Genomic DNA, 22412 nt, shown 5'->3' with positions numbered 1-22412 from the left:
ATTATACACAGTTGCACAAGTGCAACAGTACATTGCATCCCTATGTAAGTCAGTCTGTATACATTGCATTGCTAGGTAACATAAATGCTATCATTTAGCCCCAAGGCAGAGTAAAACTGTGACATACATTACTGGGCTAAAATTATTGCGTTAATAATAGCAGGGCATCGACTGCATGGCGCATAATCACAGTTGAAATATGACTCGGCTCAGCCCTTGCTCTTTCCAATGTAGTGTAACAGCACCAGAAAATATGGATGTCATTCAATCAATTAAAAAAAGAACAAGAAGTCAGGCTTGCAGTAATTCCTGTGTGCCTACTCAATATGTTATGTGAGAGATAGAGGTATTGAAAGGGTTTCTCATGTGAAGATGGTAAAAGGCCCATCAACTTACAAACCCCCTCCTTTAGACTTCATGCATGTCACCATTGAGATAAATAAAGCCTGTGTATGTTTGTTACACATTTAAAGAGGTGCTGTTTTACACCTAGTCCCATTCTGCATTTTCTAAATCATCACTGTATCTTAAAATGAGTGTAACACTTATGATGTGCTTCAATGGTTTCACTGCTTTTTTGAGTTGTTATTCTTTTACTGGTGTTTGTCTCTGAGAAAAAAAGAAAAACTGATGCCACCTTGTTTTGTAAAGAACTGATTATCCTGTTACAATGAAAAGCCTCTCAATCATACAAGCTCAAGTCACGGTCATGCACAAAGCAGAACAAGAGGATGAACTAGATATAAACATGCTTGCACACTGATAAAAAAAGCCAGCTCAAAAGTTGTTTGTGTGTCTACCTTGCCCAACCATAACAGCTTCTGCAGGATTAGTGAAATGTTTTAAATCACACCTACTACTTTTAAAAGAAGATGTTTACAATGGGTTATAATACCTAAAGCCTACAATCACTTCAGCCAGAAGCAATTCTATTATAAAAACAAATCAAAGCTTGCAATTTCCCTTAAAATGATGATGGTGCTTTTTTAACCCCGAATTCTCCCAACAGACACATCCTGTCCGTTGTATATTTACCAGACTGCCTTCCTTTCCATTTACAGTGTGCCAGAATAGACATACGGAACAGGAAGCACACAGACTCCAGATCATTGTTATTACTTCCAGTTAAAATCAGTCACTGCAATGTTTATATACAAAGGTACAGATCCCATACAGGGATGGTGTCCGGAGCTTGATATTCAACGCGATAAGCCAGGAATCAGCATATCAAAAGGAAGCAGAGGGGTAATACAATTAAGCCGTTTGACATTTGTGTCTTAAAAGAATCAGTACAGCCACAGTGTACAAACATTGTGTCTGCAATCTTCTAATATTACTGTATTTACAGTAGAAATCAATCTTCTAATATTACTCTATTTACAGTAGAAATAATTGTATTGTTATGAACTTCACACAGTATTTGGGTTCCTGGGTAAGCATGAACGTATTGTATTCATGAACAGTACCCTATATTCCTGTGTATGTCCGCCATTGTGGAAACACATGGTAGTTATATTAAGCACCCACAGACAGTTGTCAGACATTCTCATTCTCTTTTACATGGACTAGTGTTGCTCATTGCTAAGCTTAGTTTCTTTTGGGTCGCTAATATTTTCCCAGCATATCTTTCAACTGTATCAAATCTGCACCAATTTGGGTCTCATATCAGGTTTAAATTCGACATTTAAAAGGTGCTATCCTTCTAGTCCTGGAGCCATTTGGGATATCTTTGTCTGAGAAAGCTCATTGCAAACTGGATTCTGCTAAAAGTCTTGAATTATTAGGGTAAATGATTAGATTCCAGATTTTAGTGCAGGAAATGAAGTGTGCTGAGTGTGAGAGACTGATGCTGTCAAAGACTCCTGGACTCCTGACAAATTTCTCCTGAGCTTCTGCCAGTACTGAGACCCTCTCCATTTCGCTGAGCAAGCAAACCCCATTTCCACTCGATAGTCTTGTCTGTGCCAAACTGCATTTTATTGCAATCAAAGAAGTACTAAATATGTCAGCAGATATGTCATTAAAATAACTTCAGAAACACTGCAATAACTTATTTTACTCTAACATTGAGACTTTGTTGTGGTTTGTATTTTTTTTTTACTCTGTTTGGTCAAGGTCAAACAGGTCTTATCAACTTGTATCGTACAACATTCTATACTCTATTCCTGTATTGACAGCATTATATAGCCTATACTGTATCCCTGTATTCCTAACACATAAGAACATAAGGATACATTTGATGTATGTATATACTTTAGTAAATTGTCTGAATTCAAAAGGAGGTTTTAATACCCCTTTGCAATACCTCTCATTCACAATAGGCATCCTGTTCACGGATACAGGTCACTAGATTATTGATGGTTTTTACAAATAATTGAACAGTTAATTAAAAGGAATGACAGAAACTTGTTAAACTGTATTCTTTCAGCCACTGCTGCCTTAAATCAAAATGAATTGCTACCGTGGCAGTTTATTGCAAAGGTCATTAATGTATGCATTCGTCATCATCACCCACTTTCCAGAGTCCTGAGTCTTATCTCCCCTACCTAAACTGTGCTTTTAGACTGCAAGGTCTATTTTTGGTTAATTTCTTCAACAAAGCTGTAGCTTACACTTTCAGAAATGTGTTCAGTATAATACAACTGCAAACCGACAGACTTATGAAAGGAGCATGCATTGAAAGTGTTTTAGAACACCCCTGACTACTATACGTCGAACGTACTTACTATACGTTTAATATACTGACTACCCTGGGAGCCAACTATTTATGGATGCAAGTTTCTTTTTAATCAAAATCACGGTTATTTGGATATTTTTGAACACATTCTGTGGGTCTTTATTTCTGCGCTGCTTAGAAAAACCCTTGTTCTACTCCTCCAATACTGAAATTACATATCTGGCCTAACCTCCCTGTTCTGTCACTCTCCCTGTTACTGAACATTTAAAGATCAATACTTACGGCTTGGTCCATGAATCTTCACAGGTTCATTGCTGCTGGGCAGGACATGAGAGCACTGCTGGCAAACACAGCCTTTTCCACTGAAAGTCACTCTGTCTCCAATGGGGAAAGCTTTCCTGTAACACAACAAAAAAGGGGAATTTCAAACAAGCCAACTACTTATCGTGTTTGCCTGACACAGCAATGACTTCTAGATAGTACTAAATAATTAAAAGGATTTCATATGAATAATCAATCAATCAGTCTTTATTTTATATTTCGCCTTTCATAGTGGACCACCATCACAAGGCGCTTTACAAGATGCAGTAAAAACAAGAAAATCCATACTTCAAATACAGAAAAATGCATAATACATGATATAAAACAAAAAAATACAGTTGAAAGTACATAATACATGATAGCAGCATAATAGTACACTAAGTACAGTGGGCTAAAACTGGTTGTTCACAGTACTTAATGAAGCAGTACATTTCAAATCATGCTGTCCAATAGCAAATCACAAAAACCTATTTGTTATCCATTAGGGTGCAAAGGAATCTTCTCCAATAAGCACAAAAAGACCCTTTAATTAGGCAACAAGCCACAAGAAGACATTGTCACTTGGTTTCCAACAGACTAGTTTAGCGGCATTTGAACATACTGTATTATTAATGTGTTGCTAACATGGAAAATGATTGTCATTCTTTGAAAGAAGAAGAAAGGATAAATATAGTCAACAGAAACAAAGCATTTTCTGCCCACCCCACGCACAGCTTTTAGAATGATAGAATGGGAGCTTGGGAATTCTTTATAAAGACTGTTTAGAAAAGTGACCGTCACTGAATGTGCTGAGGGGAGAGACAAACTCATACACTCTAATACAAACTAACACACTCCGATCTCAGTCATGATTACCAATCTTTTGTCATTCTTACACTGTACATCAACTATTCTTACACATTCATATGCTCATAGATCTATTAATAGAGTGAGTGAGAGTGAATTTTTGGGGTGTTTAGGGTAAAAAGTTTGATATAAAAGCTGTAAGTGTGCCTGTTTCTTCTCCACACCAATGTGAAGTTACATAATGCATTTCAGATCTCAAAGGCATTCAGAAGTTCCTTTCAATTTGAAAATAGCCATCAACTAATGGGTATCGCCATCAGGTGATAGGATTATGCTGAGTTTAAAATAAAAGCTGCTTCGGCCTGTCCCTTGCTCCTCATATGTTTTCTAAGTCCATGTACGCCATTCTGGCTCCCCTGAGAGTTCAGGATGTTCGACTGATGAATTATCTAGATGACTGGATCATCTGCGCTCAGTCACAGGAGCAAGCCCTGGCACATACGCCGTTGGTCACAGACCACCTCCAGCGGCTCGGTCTCAGGAGGATGAACCTGCTAGCAATTGGATTTTCTGGGCCTCCACCTGGACTTGGTGTCTATGAAGGCCACATTAACAACTCAGAGAGTTACGGCAATAGAGTCTTGCCTCTCCCTATTCAGGTTGAGAGAAACAGTAAGCATGGTGCTGTGTCAGCACATGCTGGGGTTGATGGCTGCTGCCTCGCAGGCCCTTCCTTTGGGCCTTCTCCACCAAAGGCCTTTTCAGGCCTGGTTCAACTCATTTGCGCTTCACCAGCAATGAGACAGACATCACAGGCTGGTGATATCCCAGTCCTGCTGCAGAACCCTGTGCAGGTGGAGGATCCCCTCCAACCTTCGTCAGGGGACAACCATGGGTCCCATCTTCCGGAGGGAAGTAATCACCACAGACTCCTCCAACCACAGCTGGGGTACAGTCTGGAACGGTGTGGGGACTCTTGAGTGTGGATGGGGCCTTCGGCCTCAGCCCATATCAATGCCCTGGAACTCAGGGCAGTAGATCTCGTCCTACAGCGGACCGGAACAAACACGTGCTGGTGCGGTCAGACAACACCACGGTCGTGGCATATATCAACCGCCAGGGAGGACTGAGATCTCGAAAAATACATGGCAGTTTGGCTGTTACTGAGGTCGCAGCCCTGGCTGGCTTCTCTTCGCCTCGGAATGGCGTCTCCATCCCAGGGCGGTGGAAAACATCTGGGAATTCGGCAGAGCAGACGTAGATCTCTTCGCCTCACGGGAGTCTACGCACACTGCCCTCTTTGGTTCTCGACGAGAGACCTCGACAGTCCCTTGGGAGTCGATGACCTGGCCCACAAGTGGCCGGCTTGTCTCCCATATGCTTTCCCACCGATACCACTGCTCCCCGCCTTCCTAGAGAAGGTCAGGGTAGAGACAGCTACAGAGCTTCTGGTAGCTCCTCGATAGCCCCGAAGGACCTGGTTTTTGACCCTGGTGCAACTCCTGCATGGCCACCCAAGGCAGATCCCCGTGCGGGCGGATCTCCTCTCTCAGGCTCAGGGTGATCTGTGGCATTCAAACCCCCAGATGATGCAACTATTGGTCTGGCCCCTGAACAGGAATGCCTGTCAACTCTAGGGCTGTCATTGGCAGTTATTGCCACTATTCAGAGCGTGAAAGCTCCCTCTACCAGGTCACAATACGCATATAAGTGGCAGTTATTTCAGGACTGGTGTCTGGCCCAGGGCCAGGACCCAGTTACCTGCCCCATGGCAGTTATCTTACAGTTTCTCTAGAAACTATTATATGACGGTAGGTCCCCTTTCACACTGAAGGTGTACCTAGCAGCTATATCTGTTTGTCACACACGCATTGATGGGTTATCGCCTGGAAACCATTTCTTGTCATCCCAATTTCTTAAGGGTGCGAGGAGGCTGCGTCCTCCCAGGACATCTAGCCTCCCCTCGTGGCGCCTTGATGTGGTGCTGGAAGCCCTTACAAACGCCCCATTTGAGCCACTCCACTCTGTGGATCTGAAGCTCAGGTCTTTAAGGACTGCATTTTTGCTGGCTATTGCTTCAGTAAAACGTGTGGGCAAGCTGCATGCACTTTCAGTGCACCCTTCTTGCACTTGCTTCGCTGGAGACTGGTCTAGAGTCTCAATTTTTTCTGTATTTTTTTACATATAGACCGATCCTGTCCTTGCTGCATGGCCTCCCTAGCGACTGCTTTGGTACACAGTACCCATTAGTTGATGGCTATTTTCGAATTGAAAGAGAATGTAAGGTTGCTGATGCAACCTCGGTTCTTTGAAAGAGAAAATAGCCATCAAGCAGCGAGGTCACTTCAGTGGCCCTTGCGGCCTGAAGAAAAAAAGAGTCTGAGCTTCCTACGCTGTGCATAGTCATTCAGCACCCGAGGAGCGGGGCGCTGACATCAGCTACAGAGGCCTAAAGGCAGCTTTTATATTAAGCTCAGCACAATCCTGACGACGACACCCATTAGTGGATGGCTATTTTCTCTTTCAGAGAACTGGGATTGCATCCGCAACCTTACGTTATAAGCCTCCCAAACCTTCATTGAAACTAACACTGAAAACATATAAAAACAGAATATGCAGCCCACATGCAGCTTGCACACATAAATATACCAGTAGTGTAAGTTGTTTATCTAAAGTTTTTAAAATTTTTTTTTTTTAGTGACAGAAACTACAGTCTAAATTGATGTGGCAAGGTCAGAGCTAATTATATGAAATTTCAGTTCTAAAAATAGCACCTGGCATATTTATAGTTTGGCCACAAGGGTGATGAACTGATATGTCTTATCTGAGGAGGTGTGTGGGTAATGATCATTTTTGAGCTTGAGTGCAGAGTACAGACGACATACAATCCTGTAGTCTATGTGTGGTGATATATAGTACAAGAGAACGTATCAGTGACTATAGGATATCACAGCATTGCAATAAATCCATCTGCCAGTTGACATTCTTATATGGATATGACTACTGCATTTAAGTGTTGCTACCACTATGCTACTGTAAGTTATTACTGTTGCAGGGGCCTGGGTGGATTGCCAGCACAATTCAGGTAGATTGCAAAGGCTTTATATGGGAGAGAACATGCTACATGTATAGAGTTATACAAAGTTAATGTGAAGCTTCTATTGCTTGCTTACACATTTCACCCACACTTGTTCACTCAAGTCGAGTATCACCCTACAATTAATTAACAATTAATCCTATAGGTTAATGCTGATATGGGGAAGTGGAAACCTGCCAAAAACTGAGAAATACACAGTGATGGGAATGATGTCCATCAAAATGTATGAACTGTTTTTGGTCCATTTGCTGAACCAGACAAAATAGGGTAACATGGTGGTTTATAAGGTGAATGTATTTCAGGTGCTCACTGAACCACCACATGTTGTTTTCGGGGCTGGGATGTTATTCACAGACCTACTCACTACAAAATAATGACTTGTTTGTCCAGTTTGACTGATGGACCAAAACTGCATTTGTTTGTTGGCTGAACCCCAACATTAGCTTGCTTATAGTCGTTACTTTCGGTTACATAGACTGCATGCTTGTGAATCTAAAGTCCTGCACAGTACACAACTGTGTAGTACAATAGGTTGCTTGATCCAGCATAGCCGAACACTTTGTGGTGCTGGCTTTTACTTATATAAAGACATGTTGGCTATATATATCTATGGGGCAACTGAACTGACACACCTGAACTCAAGACAGTCTTAATAATATACTGTACATATAAAATCCAACGATATTAAAGTAATTGCAGACATCGAAAAAGGGAAGGGGGCATTAAAAAATAAAAAGAATATTTAATTTTAAGCTACTTTAAAATAACCATGCAATAATCCTCATTAAATAATTATATTTTGTAAAATAGTTTCTGCGTGTCTGGAAAACACATCTTTAGGCATTTCAAACGGGATCTTTTAGAGGTTATTTCATTTGTCTGAATTCACACCCTGAATTCCAGCCTGCTATCACAAAAATTTCTATGAATATTTTTCAGCTGCAAGGACTAATCTGTCTCATGAAACAAATGGCAATCACAGTGTTGGTGCCACAGGCAGAGAGAATGCTCCTTGGCTAATTACAACACACTGCCTCACCACAGCTCAAGGCTCTTCTACTTAATGAATGGTGACACTGGTTGCTGGGTGACTGAACCCAAAAAGTGAAAAAGCCAGGCATAAATAGAAATGGACCTTATAAGGAGTCAAATTAGGGTTAGGGGAACACTTCCTCTAGCTCAAGAAGCCCCCCTGTTCATACAGAATGTCCTGGTTCAATGCTGCTGCCAAAGTGCAGTGTCATTTCATTAAACAACAAGTCAGTTCCCTGCTGGTTTGACTCTTAGTACACCACATGTGGCACGGTGATAATGATAAGTCTAATATGCAGTATGGTGATGATGATAAGTCCAACATGTGGTAGAGTGCAATGATAAGTCTAATATGTGGTATGGTGATGATGATTTTTGACTCTGTGTCTACATTGTAGTTTGGCAACCTTGCCTCTTGCTGACCATGCCTTACTTCCATGTATGTTATCAATTGTTTAACTGAAACAATTAAACCCCCATCCAGGTCCTAAAACAGGGACTTCATTAATAAAACAGTCCTCCAGAATCAAAGCTGGTTTCCTGGTTTATGTGGAATTAGATCAGACATCTTCTCACTGCTTTTTGGTATTTGAAAGGTCATAAGGGGCTATGATCAACTACCAGGAAGCAGAATCCTGAAATAATCACTTATAATAATGTTTATCTCCAGGTTAACTCATTCTGAAGCAGTCTTTCTGTTTAGAGGTGGGAACTAGTCTTGATTATTTGAAATAAATACATCATACAAAATACTGTTACAGTACACAATTTAAACCGTTACTTCTGATTTAAACATACTTTCCGGTGAATGGAAAGGTTTAATAAACCTTAATAATAAAACAATTAAACCACCTACAAATCTAATTACTTTTGCAAATCCCTAATTTAAGATTCAAAATACATTTAATAAATCCAATTCAAGTGTTAGTACTTAGGATAGGAAGATTGACTACATTTATCGGGTTCCGAATTGTTATCCCACTGCAGTCAGCAAAGAATGCATTAGGCTTTGCCAGCGGATGTCTTTTCTTGACTCTCCTCTCCCTCGCAGAGTATTGCATTTCCCTCTTTCAGTCAGTCAGTCAGTCAATACCGATGGAGACAGAACACTATGAGACTGGTTACTGGCACCATGACAAAAGGATCAAAGCTGAACACTCTTTTACACCAGGTGGCTGTGCAAGATGATTACTCCTCAACATTACATTTTTCCCTCTCGCTCTCTCTTTCTCTCTCTTCCCCCACTCTCTCTCTCTCTCCCTGTTAGGGGATGAGCGGGCAGTTAAACAGCTGAGCCACTGTGCCCTCAATTAATGGACAATGCTGAACAGTCTGCTTGATAACTTCGTATCTGACAGCGCAACAGGAGATCCTTTATTACAGCTATTATCATGCTATTGGTATATTGTAATTAATGGTCTGTGTCAAAGTTGCTGCACACTAAAAAGAACATACATCATACTATTTGCTTTCTGTACCAGCAATCAGCACCAAAGCAAGGAACACTATTAGTAAATCAGTACAAATGCAATGCCTTTTGTTATAGCTGTGCAAGTCTGAACTTTTAAGCAATCAAATCAAATTTGCATTGAATGCAGACATTTTTTTTTTTTTTAATGTTTCCTAGAATTTCTAGGAAGCTGAGAAGCAGCAAACAGGATGCCAAACTGTCCGGCGTGAATGAAAATCTACCCACAACTTTCATTTAGTGAACCAGAACAACATGGTATGCAAAACTTTTTTAAATAAACCTTTCTGAAGTATAAGTCTTTAACAGCACATAAATCAGCCCCATCGTATTGAAGTTAAAATAGTGGTTGTATTTATGACTGACTTGATTTCATAAATCCGTCCAGTTATTGACATAATATAAAAACTCTACTACAGCACAATTATGTACTTTTTATCCTGTGCTTTTATTCACAAGTCTCTATCTAACCCCAAACATGAGTATTTCAGATATAAATTCAATCACATTGTTATCATTCACATTCCTGTTCCATTTTATTCTCAAAAATGTTCTTCCTGGATTTTTTGGCATGATTTTCCTGTGTGTTGATCCTTCATGGATTTGAATATATGTTCTCATGAGTTGTGGTTCACTTTGATCCAATCTAACATGACGTGCCGATAAAGTGATTGTGACGCTGCTTTTCCAACCTGGTATAGAGTATATCAGTTCCTGGATATAGTATAGTTATGCAAATGATTTGCCTTAATTCTGTGGAGAGAAAAATGCCTCCTGCTGCCTGTTCTGGATTGTTCATTTTTTCAGTTTCGTATTCTCTAAATCAAGAAGGATTTTTTATACAAAACAAGTATCAGTTATGCAACATTACACTTTAATGGTGTAAATGCTATGTAATAAATAAATCATGGAATCTGGAATTTAGCAGCAGTTTCAGTAACTGCACTGTAATTACATATTTTTCCATACAAATTTTCCGTAATATATTCTTAACCTCAGGCAACAAAAATAAGTAACCCAAACTTTCAACCACTAGGACTGGCCAACTGTAAAAGACTAGGTTCACCTCTAGCCAAAAGGTTTGTGTTTGAATCAAATTGACTTATAAAGAAAACTCCAGCCCTCCAGATACTTTCTTTCTCAAGCATTAAATCTTTATATATGTACCACTGCTCTTGAGGGCTTCACAGTAATCTGCTCATGGCCTGGACTGCCTCCTATCTTCTCACTCGGACCTCATGAGGTTTTGGAGGTAGGTAAGTTGCTTACTGTGTCTAACCCAATCAACGCTAACCCTCCAATTACATGGCATTACCGTCTGGTAGTTGATCGTAACAGCGAGGTCTAAGGTTAACTACCAAGGTAATGCTGGATACTCAGGGTTTTGTTGCAATTCAAAACGTTGTTATTTTAATCTCTAATGTGCAGGTTTATTTCCCTTTTCAAAGTTCTGCATTCATTCTTTTTCACTTTTTTAAAGCCAGATGTTCTATCTGAAAGTTCTGCCTTCAACTGCCATGTGGTACTGCTCTGCAATGGGGCTCCTGATTGATGCATGAAAGTTTTCTAACAATGAATAAGGACAATTGGGAATCTAATTTAATTTTTAATTTATTTATTTTATTTTTGTTTACCTTTTTTAAACTCATTTTTAAATGAGGACTTTCCAACCCTGAACCTGGTTGCAACCCGTGAAAACTAGCTCATGTCCCGAGATCCACAGTCCATTTAATATACTTGAGAAGATCCATAATCACATAATCACATTAGTCAAATCAAAGACAGTTCTTTGTGGGAGAATTTTCTGAGCACTGTAATTCACAGCATCTCCACATTTCATTCTTCCTCTGGGGGTCTTCTGCACAGACAAGACATGCTCTTCTCACAAACCTGGTGCTTATATGTAAAGAGCGTTTACTGCATGCATCCACACTCTACAAACATGATTAGTATCTGCAGCCACAGAGACATTTTCATCTAGCACTGTGATACCCATGTATGCCCAGCGAGACAGTGGGAAATGTAAGCCATAAGGAGCCTCTTTTGGGATAGCCCTTGAGTTACTGGTTGTCATTTTCACCCCAATGACAGAACACAAGTATTACTGCACAACAATCAAAGAAAAGCTAAATAAATGCATTATAAAAGCTGAGCTATTTCAATCTTAGTTTGGTATTTGTTTTTTTATGAGATGGGAATCCTAATTCAACAAATGGCTGCCTGTGCCAATACAGTTACAATGAAGCACCTTTAAAATACAGGCTTGTTCGGAGTAACCATATTGTAGGCTTCCCATATTATATTATTACATAAGAAATCTCAAACTGCTCTCTTACCTGCTCTCTCCCCCACCATTACCTACTGTATCAACACTATTTTGTCTATATATAGTATACAGCATAAACATTTTTAATGTCTGCAGATTAGTTTGGATAGAGGGTCCTAATGAACAAGAGTCTCCAAGTTACTGTGTCCCATATACTGCATTATACATGGATTTTATTACAGTAACACAGCTGTGTGGCCATGCTGAATTATTCTAGTTTAAATGGTCAAATACCAATTGCTTTAAGCTTACTAATGTTACCAGCAATGATTTGAAACCCAGGGCCTTTTTGATCCAGGAGATGCTTCACTAAGGTAAAGCTTGAATAATGTGCTGGCAGTCCTCCCAGCTAGCTACAACGATTGCCTCTACACATCACAGGTTTGTGTGGCAATATGGCCCCACCTCTGGGTGTATTTCTGTGTTGTATGTTGCGTGTAGTGTGTTAATGTTGGTGTATAGTCATTGGTACACAGGATGTAATATGGGGTATGCGCACAAGTGTTTAAAATGTATATTTGTATTTAGGCACGAGGATTGCACAGCACTTCACGTGCAGGTAAAATGAAATAATATGCGAGCATGGGGAATTGCACTTTATTAATTCACATGTAGTTGTACCGAGACTCAAATTGAATGATAGATTAGCAATCGAGTCTTGGTACAGCTGCATAAAAGCAGCATGTTTTCAATTGAGGTTGTGTGCTCGGTGAGTGGAGAACGGGATTGGAGACAGAGGTAATAATCACAGTAATAGTTAAAGTAAGAACTTCTCACCATGTTTGTTGGTGTAGTCTGTTTTGTTTGTCTCTTTATTTTGGCAAAAGTGCCGTGTCCTGTGTTTTGTTTGTCTTACAACCTTTTATTTTCTGTCTGTTCATTTATTAAATGCTGAGCGCAAGCAAGCGCTCAGCTTCACCAAAACTCCACCTCTCTGTTTATTTTGTGTTGGTTCCTGTTTCTGGTCTGATGTCACCAACAGCAGCCGTCTTTGTGACAGTTTGTTAATGCAAAATCATTCTCAAATGTGTTTAATGTTTTTGGAAACCTCTCCTGCGTGCCAGTTATGCCACTATAATCAATCTTATTACCCACCCCTAATTGAAAGCCCCAGAATGAAAGTGAAGCAAGTATCTTTACAAAGCAAAGGTGTGGCAATAATTTTTATTTTTTGTAGGTACAGTAGTCTCTTCCAATGAAAGATTACTAGAGATTGCCTCTCATCTAAAAATCTGATTCTGCAAAGGATTCCATTAGGGAACGGATGGTCCCTTCCGGTCACAGACCTGGTCACTTCTCATGCAAGATTCTTTCCTGATGCATATTCTTTTTTTTCAGCATGCAGACAAATAATAAATATGCTTGTCAGTGCAGAAATGGTAATGGTGTCCATGGCTGTCACTGATGTCCCAGAGAGAGGTGGTATGTAGATGGCACACAGCAATGAGCCAAGCACAGAGATAAACATAGAGCATGGATTCCTATAGGACTCAGCCCAGCGACAGGCTGACACATACAAGATGAGATATAACAAAACAGCACAATGAACTACACTTTTCCTTTCCAACTGGAGGTGAGAATTCGAGGTGGTGATTTAGCTGTGTCAAATTGGTTGCATCTGACAATGAGACTACATTCTACAGAAAATGTACCGATAATACGCAAGATTAAAAAATTGAAAGAATCAATTGAAAGAATCCTACAATTTATTTTCTTACTGTCTGTATTACATATTGTGTTATGCTTGTTCTAACAGCTGTTGTTTGCCCTTGGGTCAAAACTGAACTAAATGAAGTAAATTATGCAAATAAAAGGAATAAGACATCCACAAAGCATTTAATCCAGGGCTAAGATCACAATGTTTTTTTTTTTTTTTTTTTTTTAAAGCTTCAGATATCTCAGGAGGTTATAGACATTTAAAAAGCGAGTTCTGCAACATTAGCTGTTTGTTTTTGTACTGAGGTAAATGCTTTGAGAATCTCTCCCCATGTGTCTGAATTACTTGCTAACCACCCGGATGAGTGCACTTTCTGAATGCAAAAACCACTGCAATGAGAGGCAACTGATTCAATTACCTTTTTAGCTGGGGAAATGTCACTGAACGAGAAACACTACTCATTTGCATTGCATTCGAAAACAATGAATGCAAATATTTGTAAAACCACTAAACTGTAATAAACTAAACTGTGCCATTTTGATTGGGACAGGTTCATTTAGAAGCAACTAACGCTGCAGAAAAATCAAACCAACATTCAGAAAATGTGTAATTAGACTCTAAAATGGGGCTATCCATTTAGTTAGTCATGCAAAACGTACGAAAACAAACAGTTCAAGAAAGAACAATGAATGAATAACATACTGAGTAGACCTAGTGGCTCTGAGTTTAGTTTAATGTTTAGTGAATGGATACACGTTTAGTAAACTGAAGCATTTACTGCATCAATCATGATCAAATCCATATGAATAGCTCTCCAAGTCTGGACAGTTTACCACACGAGCATTTCCCAAAATGTTTCCCCCCACTTAACCAGTTAATTGGATTGATCTGGCAAAGCTGTGAAGCAGCTACTATTCCTATTCATTGACAAGTTCAAATGGATCCAGTGATGTTTTCTTAAGTCATGCGTCACATTGTAAAGATGCGGTAGTTTCCCAAGCTTTTCCCCAAGATAATACTGATGTTCGCATGTACAGTGTTTCATCATGGCTGACCACGTTTTGAACATGCTTGACCATACTTCTAGTCAAGTCGGATTTTCATTACTATAGTTAAGATCAAGTTGCAGGAATTTTAGACCAGATACTGACTGAATCCAACAACTGGTAGTAACATGCTGACAAACTAAAAAAAGAGGATTCACTGTCAACTTCTTGGGCCAACATTGCCATATAAAGTGACCATTCTCAAACTGGATATTGCAATGCCAATCTATGCCTTGTGAAAGTGCAGTATGTGCAGTATCTCTGATAGCAGTTTCACTTACAGAGCTATTGTTTGGTAATGCAGTTTATAAAACTGTTAGGTGATTAGTTTAATGTTACTTGACTAGTTTTTAATGTTACTTATTATTATGTTTATTTGGCACACACCTTTATCCAATGTGACTTATAGGTGTTACAGGGCAATATAAGTTTACAGTGCAAAAACAATATTTAAATAAAGTATAGTTTGCAGTAAGAGCAAATACTACTTGAATACAATATGAGATAAGAAGTAACAAGTTAGGGTTAAGACACTTTGTATCCACAATGACATTCTAATAGTGTTGCTTAACTAGTTAATAATTGCTGTTAAGGTGTAACAAAGATTAGAGTCCACGGTGTCTGTATCTACATAATTTACAGACAGGGAGTCTTTGAGCATACATGCCCTGGAAAGAAAAGAAGCCTGAAAGCCATTTGAAATGCACCCAGAGTAACAGCAAAGCTATTGGTGGCCCACCACAAAGTGACATCTCAATGACTTCCAGAGGCTTCAATACTTACTTTGCTGTGGTGAATATAACTAGCATTTTCATACTACTCATTGCAAAATGATGTGCTCCAAACAAGCTCTCCTGCACATGGGACTGTAACCCAGCAGCATTGTCTTTTATTTCTTTTCCATAAGAGGCTCATTCTAACAGACTTTGACCAGTCCTGCTTTAGTTTAGATGGTGTCCACTCTAAATATAAGAACAGCTGTTCCCCTAAAACTCTCAAAATAGACACACAGCTACACCGTGGCCATAAAATCCTTTAAAGTAGCTTCTTCTTTACAAAAAGCTGTGTACAATTTCCTTTAAAAAATCGGGCATGTAACTGAGAAACATTTTACTAGAAAGGGTTCCATCATGCACAAAGTAGCTGGTGCTTTCCCTTTCCAAATGATACTCAAAGGCAGTGGAACTATAATAATGACAATGCAAAACTGACTTCCAGCTTTAAAGAAAAACACAAATCATACAAGCTGGCAGTTATATATTTATATTACATTAAAGGACATTCAAGTTTACTGGTACTTTAAAAAATAACGCAGAATTCCCTGAGAAATGTGAGGTTGGCACCTCCATTCTTGATGGCCCCTTTACGTCCAGCATAACACATAATATACCTCAATATTGTACAGTAGTTACTGTTACACTGGTTATATATTCAGTGTGTTTGTGGGTGTGTGTGAGTTTGTACCCCAGATGTACAGAATAATAGGACTTTGTGCATGTGCAAGTAAAAAAAAATAAAAAATAGACTTATTGTACTTTGTTCTAACAAACTCATGCACATTCATCTTTTGTGACGGCACTGAATTTGATTAAGTGTTTTCACAGGGAATAACATGAAAACCACTTGTTTTAATGTTATCATAGCAATAAAGCACATGCTTAACAACCCACCATCGAAACCAAGGACAAAGAGCGTATCTGAAAAATGAATAACCCCAAACCTCTGGAAATTACATTGGCTGCTTTATAAATAACCTCCACTCATGCATAAACCTGTTAAATTAATAAAAGGTCATAACACCGATGAAATATTGGAATAACTGACACTTCACATCTGTATAGCATATCACAGTTAACTTCCCCTTTGGTGTATCATTACATTGCTTTTTTAATGTAAGAAATATAAAGCAAACAATTTGGATGATACAGTGATTTAAAAAGTCTTGACAGTTAATCTCCTTTTAATATGATACCGATAATGCAACTACAGCTACTGTAGTACATCAAGATTATGATTACCGGCATCTGCATTTAAATCAATTGAATAAACCATCAGCGTTCTCTGGTTACTCCCAGAAACCTACAGTAAATGGAGAGTTGAAAGTACATTTCAATCAAGCCCTATGCTCAGAAAATACGACATTGTTTAAAAAACGCATAAATGTCTGAATTGCTTCTGAATAGACATCTTACCTGCAGATGCTGCAGACGAAGCACTTAGGGTGATAGGTCCTGCCTAAAGCTGAGACCACCTCCCCAGTGATGAAGTTCCCACAGCTGTCACATCGTGTCCCATACAGCCGCTGGTAGTCCGAAGTGCAGATGTACTCCCCGTTCTTCTGGAAGAAGCCTGATGTGGCCAGGTCACATCCGCACACTGCAGAACACACAAAGATCTCTGTTAGTACTTTACTGGTTCTTTTATTAATTAGTAACCTAATAATAATAATAATAATAATATAATAATAATAATAATAATAATAATAATAATAATAATACAGCCCCACGTATATTTTATTTCCTTCGTGGTCTTAACTTCATCTATTGGTATTTGGAGGGTGGCAAAACATTTTCTGTCCAATATGAAGGACGTCATGAGGATTTGTGTGCCCCGGTGAAAGTGTAATTCTGTTTTCAAGACATTTTCACCTATGGAAGCCCTTTGGAGAAAAATGATCATATTAGACTGTTAATGCAATAACATATACTGTACTTTCCAGTACAGGTGTTGACATAAGCCCCCTCTATTACCCCTGGTGCCTATTCAAGAATCTAGTTTATCCATCATTTGATGCCTCCACCTGCAAAGTATAATTCCTTGAATGTGGTTTGTTTTTTTAACAAGACCTACTATAGATGTGACATAACCTGTAGTGGCCATGCTTACAAAGGATTCTTTTATCAACATATAGTGCAAAGGTATTTGCTGGAAATCAACCAAAAACGCTTGTATTAAACATGCAGTATTTTGCGATTGGTCCAAGAGTTGGTACATTTTCTACCTTAACATTGCTACCTTCTTAAAAGTTTGATGTTTTGCCCCCACTTGTCAGCCAAGCTGGAAATGCAGCATTCTTTTGAAAGGAGATCCTTTCTGAGCAGAGAGTGTGATGGGAACTTGGCAGCCAGGCAGACATCTGTCAGACAGGTGCTAGGCAGTGTAAGCTGGAACCTTTCATCAGGAACACATTACCTCAGGAATACACAAGCAATGACAATCAGCAGCAAACCTACAGTACATCCTGGGACATGAATAAGTAGATTGAAGTAGGTATTCCTGTGGGAAGCTTCCAGACCCCATGGAGTTTCTGAAGTGCATAAATCAATAGTATAGTCCCTATACAAGTTTACCACGGTAACATGGCACACTAACTTTGCAGTTTTTAATATTCTTTACCATAAATCTCTGAGCTTGACAATGCTTACAGTACCTATACTTTATGATGCTCTCACTGATTTTTATTTCACTGTGTTATGGTTTTACTATGTAAAAGTGAGAGTTTAGAATCTCCTTTGCTTTTAGACAGTCTTACAGAATTAAACAAAGATTAAAATTGTACTGGTATGTATAACTTAATCTAAAGGGCTGTGTTTTTCTAATTTAAGATTCACTGCATTTTCACAGATTGTCAATATGGATGACACAGTAACAGGAAACCTAATTATTTCTTAAATTAGAAATGTTGAAGCGAGACCTGAAATCCCTAATGCCCTGATATACTTCAAGGACTGAGAGTACCAAAGACTGAAAGTACGAAATAGACTCCAAGATTAGAAAGAACCACAGGAAACGAAAAGCCAACTGTTAAACATGTGATTTGCTTGTGATTTTAAATGCATCAGCAAGGTGTGAATAGTAGTTTCAGATATTGCATAATGCTTTTCTTGGAAACTGTTCAATTCTAAGCCCATTCTCGGATACTGCATTGCCCCTGTAGATGGTGCTGTAATACATCCTTATATTTATTTTCTAAAGAGGACAGCTATTTATAGTGCATATGTTCACAAAGATGATAAAAACAATCCTTGGAACTGCATGTTACCTTTAAACAGACCTCATGGTGTGTTGTTAATTACAGGAACTGTGGTATCTTCAGCACTAGTTTTGAGGTGGTTGTGTACTGCACTTGTGGTGTCTTAGCTGCTTTATAATTTTACGCTGGAAGATTGCTCCCTTCTAATCAGGTCCCCACCACAGTACCGATATTTTCAACTTCTGAATGTTTACTGCAGAAAGAAGGTTTGATGAGTATTCTAGGAATTACTTATTTTTTTTTTCTTTTCATACTAGGAAAACTCAAATGTTTGGCTTTGAATGATCATTTTTGGGGTTTTTTGTTTTTAGACCAGCTTACCCATCTCCAAAACCAGTACCAGAATCTTACATGACCAGCTGAAAACTAGCAAACCATCCGCTCTGACCAGGATTCCCAGAGCTGGTCATTGCTGTGATTTCCATCAGGGCTAAACAGCATTTCAATCACAATTGAATCAACTCCAGTACATATACTGTACTAGGTTCACTGTAACTTATGACCTTTAATTATATGCCACAATACTTTTCATTTACAATATTTCGTTGTATCCGACAACCCACATTAAGCACTCATGTGCCAGGAACTACATAAGAATGAAGTGCATTTACTGTACTCATGTATTAATGCATACAACCCCATATTAAATACAGAGCAAAATGCAAAGGAAAATTCATAGCAGGTATGTCTAAAGTACTGAAATGACATAAAACAAAACAGACTTAATTTACAGACTGTACATCATGTGTGTTTTTTGTTCTGTATGCAAATACTGTTACATTATTGTATCTGGGTGTTACAGAAACTGGGCTTGTAAATAAAAAGCCTCTGGCATTTAGCTATCAAGTTGAAAACCCATTACATACAATGCAGTACAGTGACTTGGCAGCACAATACAGGGCATTTACAACTTTGCAACCAACTATTGCTGTGTTAAAAACGGAAATAAAAGTAGTATTTTCTATGTAATGCATCCAGTTGGTACTGGCTTTTGATTTCAATACTGAATAAATCAATGAGAACAAAACAAGAAGAATCAAAGGGTTATGTTTTATCAGAATGCTGACAGTTTAAGGGATCAGAAAACTAAACACAATCATGTGTGCCATGTGTCACATGCTTTCTTTACAATTATTATTTTTTTTAATTTAGATGACAACATTTTGGGTCCTAGTCTGAATTTATGTATGATTTATTGTAAATCCATACAATTTATTTAAAATTACTGACTGCATCCAATAAAAAACAAACAAAAACAAAACAAACAAAAAAAAACATAATTTATTACACCACATCACTTGAAACACCATCAAATTAATTTCGCATGGTCCCAAGCGAAACCACAAAGCACCTTTGGCACTGAGTGGGAAATAAGAAATATTTTGCAGAACAGGGATATGAAGATATATGAGTTTCATTTCACTCAATGCATTTTCCATGTTTTTTGCACTGAGCTATTGTTCTGAGTAGCTCTGGGGAAGCCTGCAAATTCTGCTCCCCGATCTGTAAAGTGATATTCTAAAACACTTTGCAAATAAAATCAATTTACACACTGATCGGGTTAGACAGAAACACGGAAACTGTGTTGATATGTAACAAACACTGCCCCACATGTAGCACAGTTAAGTCATTTGTATTGTAAAGAGAATCCTTGACATGTATTCCGATATAGTTGATATATAAACTGTGCTGCTGCAAGTCTGTATCAATTATGATAGGACAGAGCAATAGTAGTTTGAATGGTTGGTAAAAACACAAAACAGTATATTTTTTACTGTAAATACTGTACAGAATATCTGCTATATGCTATTTTTTCTATATTGTGTCTCTTTTCAGAGATCACCAACCATTTTTCTAAATCATCACAGAACACATTTGATAAACTATCCAAACAGAATACACAGTTTCTGTTAGACCATAAAAATACACCTTTCGACACTTTGAATTCTCTTCCTGCTTGAATAACAGAAATGATAGGGCGCTGGATCACTAGATCGATGGTGGAAGCAAAGATAATGCAGGAAACTGGATACTGGCCAGAGAGATTTTTAAAAAGCGTGTTACATGTTTAATAACCTGTTTCATTTTTAATAGTTTTATTAAACAAACAAGCAAGCAACACATTGTCTTTCCTTATCTAGTCTTTTCCTCCCTGGAATTCTATGTTTTGGCTGCATACTAATTCAGGTTGAAAAAGGGGACTTAATACATCGTTCCTGGTTGTCTGTATTTCAGAGCCTTGGGTGTGATGTGAAGAATCATGGCCTCAGCTTGCAGTTGCTATAGAGAACTTGCTGGTTGCCCTGGTGACTGATGGCCTTCGTTTGTAAAGCTGAGGCATATGGCAAGCCATTTTAACATTTAATCCTCAATTGCTGATATCAGCAATTTTAATACTGATATCAGTAATGTATTGCTGATATCAGCAATTCTATTTTTTATATCAACAATTCTCAGCGTTATTTTTGACATCAAAAATAGAATTGCTGATATTGGAAATATAATTGTTGATATCAAAAATGGAATTGTTAATATCAAAAATAGTACCTTTTATTTAAATATCAACAATTGCATTTCCAATATCAACAATTCAATTTTTGATATCCACAATTTTATTTCCTACATCAACAATTCAATTTTTGATATCAATAATTGTATTTCCGAAATCAACAATTCTGTTTTTGATATCAACGATTCTATTTTTGATATCAGCATTTCTATTTCCATTATCAAAAATCCATGCTAATGAACATCGGGTCTGGATTTTTTATATAAAAATACATGCTAATGAACATCCGGATTCAATGTTGGACTACAAAAATGCATACTAATAAGACGTTGACCCATTTGTAAGCACATTGTCCTGGGTATGCCAAGAATGCCATGGCTGATAGTGTTGATAATGTTTCTGCTGTATTAAGTCGCGTTTTTTCATCTATAAAACGGGCCAGAATGGACATGTTTAACAATAACGAAGCATCAGAGTTAGTGACTTTAACAAGCAGGTCTTTTCAAAGGTGAAGAAAAAGATTTAACAATTTATTCTATGGTCATAACACATTCTATAATCTATATATTAAAAAAAAAAAAAAAAAACTTTCTGCATTCAGAATGCTACTTATGTCTTAATTATATGAAACTATATAAGCCTTGCGAGTTCCAATCCTGCCTCTTCATTCCTGTCTATGAAAAGTCTGAGATCATGAAGACTTTGCTGCAGCTCGTCTCTTGTTTCACTACCAAAGAAATGTTCAATTCATCTTAAATTTAACATTGCCGAATCAATCTGTTGATATCAAGAATTTAAACTGGATGCTCATTAGTATGTGTTTTTGATGTCAAGAATTCAAATCGGATGCTCATTAGTATGCATTTTTTATATCAAGAATGGTATTTTTGATATCAAGAATTGATAACAAGTAACCTGCTGGTAACACATGAAACATCTGAAATGTCTATGGGTTTGTGTGTGTGTGCTAGGTTTGAATGGGGCCCATAGCACACTAGAATAAGAAAAAATGATTATATATTTATCGCCAGCGCACAGATGCAATTAAAATGCTTGACTGCTAAAGGATTTTCCACCTCTTAATGATAAACTTTTTATCGTGTTTATGTACGAACTCCTTATGACTGCAGAAATGGCCTTGAGCTTTTAAGATAAACTATGAAAGGCAGTCCCTATGTGCTCCGAAAAAAGGGCCCACTGAGTTAATTTGGCTATTTTCCTGATCCACATCTTAGAGCTCTTTAAAGTGTCAGACAAAAAATTGCCCAAAAATTGAATATTAAAACGTGCATCGGTATTTAACACTAGACCATGGAAACCGAAGCCTGTGCTAGAAAATCTTGCTTCTCATCTAAATTCCTTCAGTCTGCACACATTTCAAATGTTTTATACAAACAAATTATGCTAAACTGAGGGGAGCTTATTCATCTGATCATCCAGTGAGCTGGAACTTATCCCAT

At 38.2% G+C, this 22412-nt stretch overlaps 1 protein-coding gene across 9 annotated transcripts in view; it reads right to left on the bottom strand.

Annotated features, from left to right (window-relative positions):
- LOC121324614 (actin-binding LIM protein 3-like) overlaps positions 1 to 22412 on the bottom strand; it is an 83997-nt gene that overhangs the window by 32738 nt on the left and 28847 nt on the right. For all 9 annotated transcript variants that reach the window (XM_041266688.1, XM_041266687.1, XM_041266689.1 and 6 more), the window contains exons 3-4: positions 16603 to 16786; positions 2960 to 3075 (exon numbers count right to left, since the gene is read on the bottom strand). In XM_041266688.1, the coding sequence (XP_041122622.1) occupies positions 2960 to 3075; positions 16603 to 16786 (300 nt within the window). The remainder of the gene's footprint in view (positions 1 to 2959; positions 3076 to 16602; positions 16787 to 22412) is intronic.

The sequence above is a fragment of the Polyodon spathula genome, chromosome 12 (assembly GCF_017654505.1).
Source record: "Polyodon spathula isolate WHYD16114869_AA chromosome 12, ASM1765450v1, whole genome shotgun sequence".
In the NCBI taxonomy this organism is placed as follows: domain Eukaryota; kingdom Metazoa; phylum Chordata; class Actinopteri; order Acipenseriformes; family Polyodontidae; genus Polyodon; species Polyodon spathula.
Note: the sequence above shows the minus strand (reverse complement) of the source record. Positions and strands in the feature narration are given on the sequence as shown.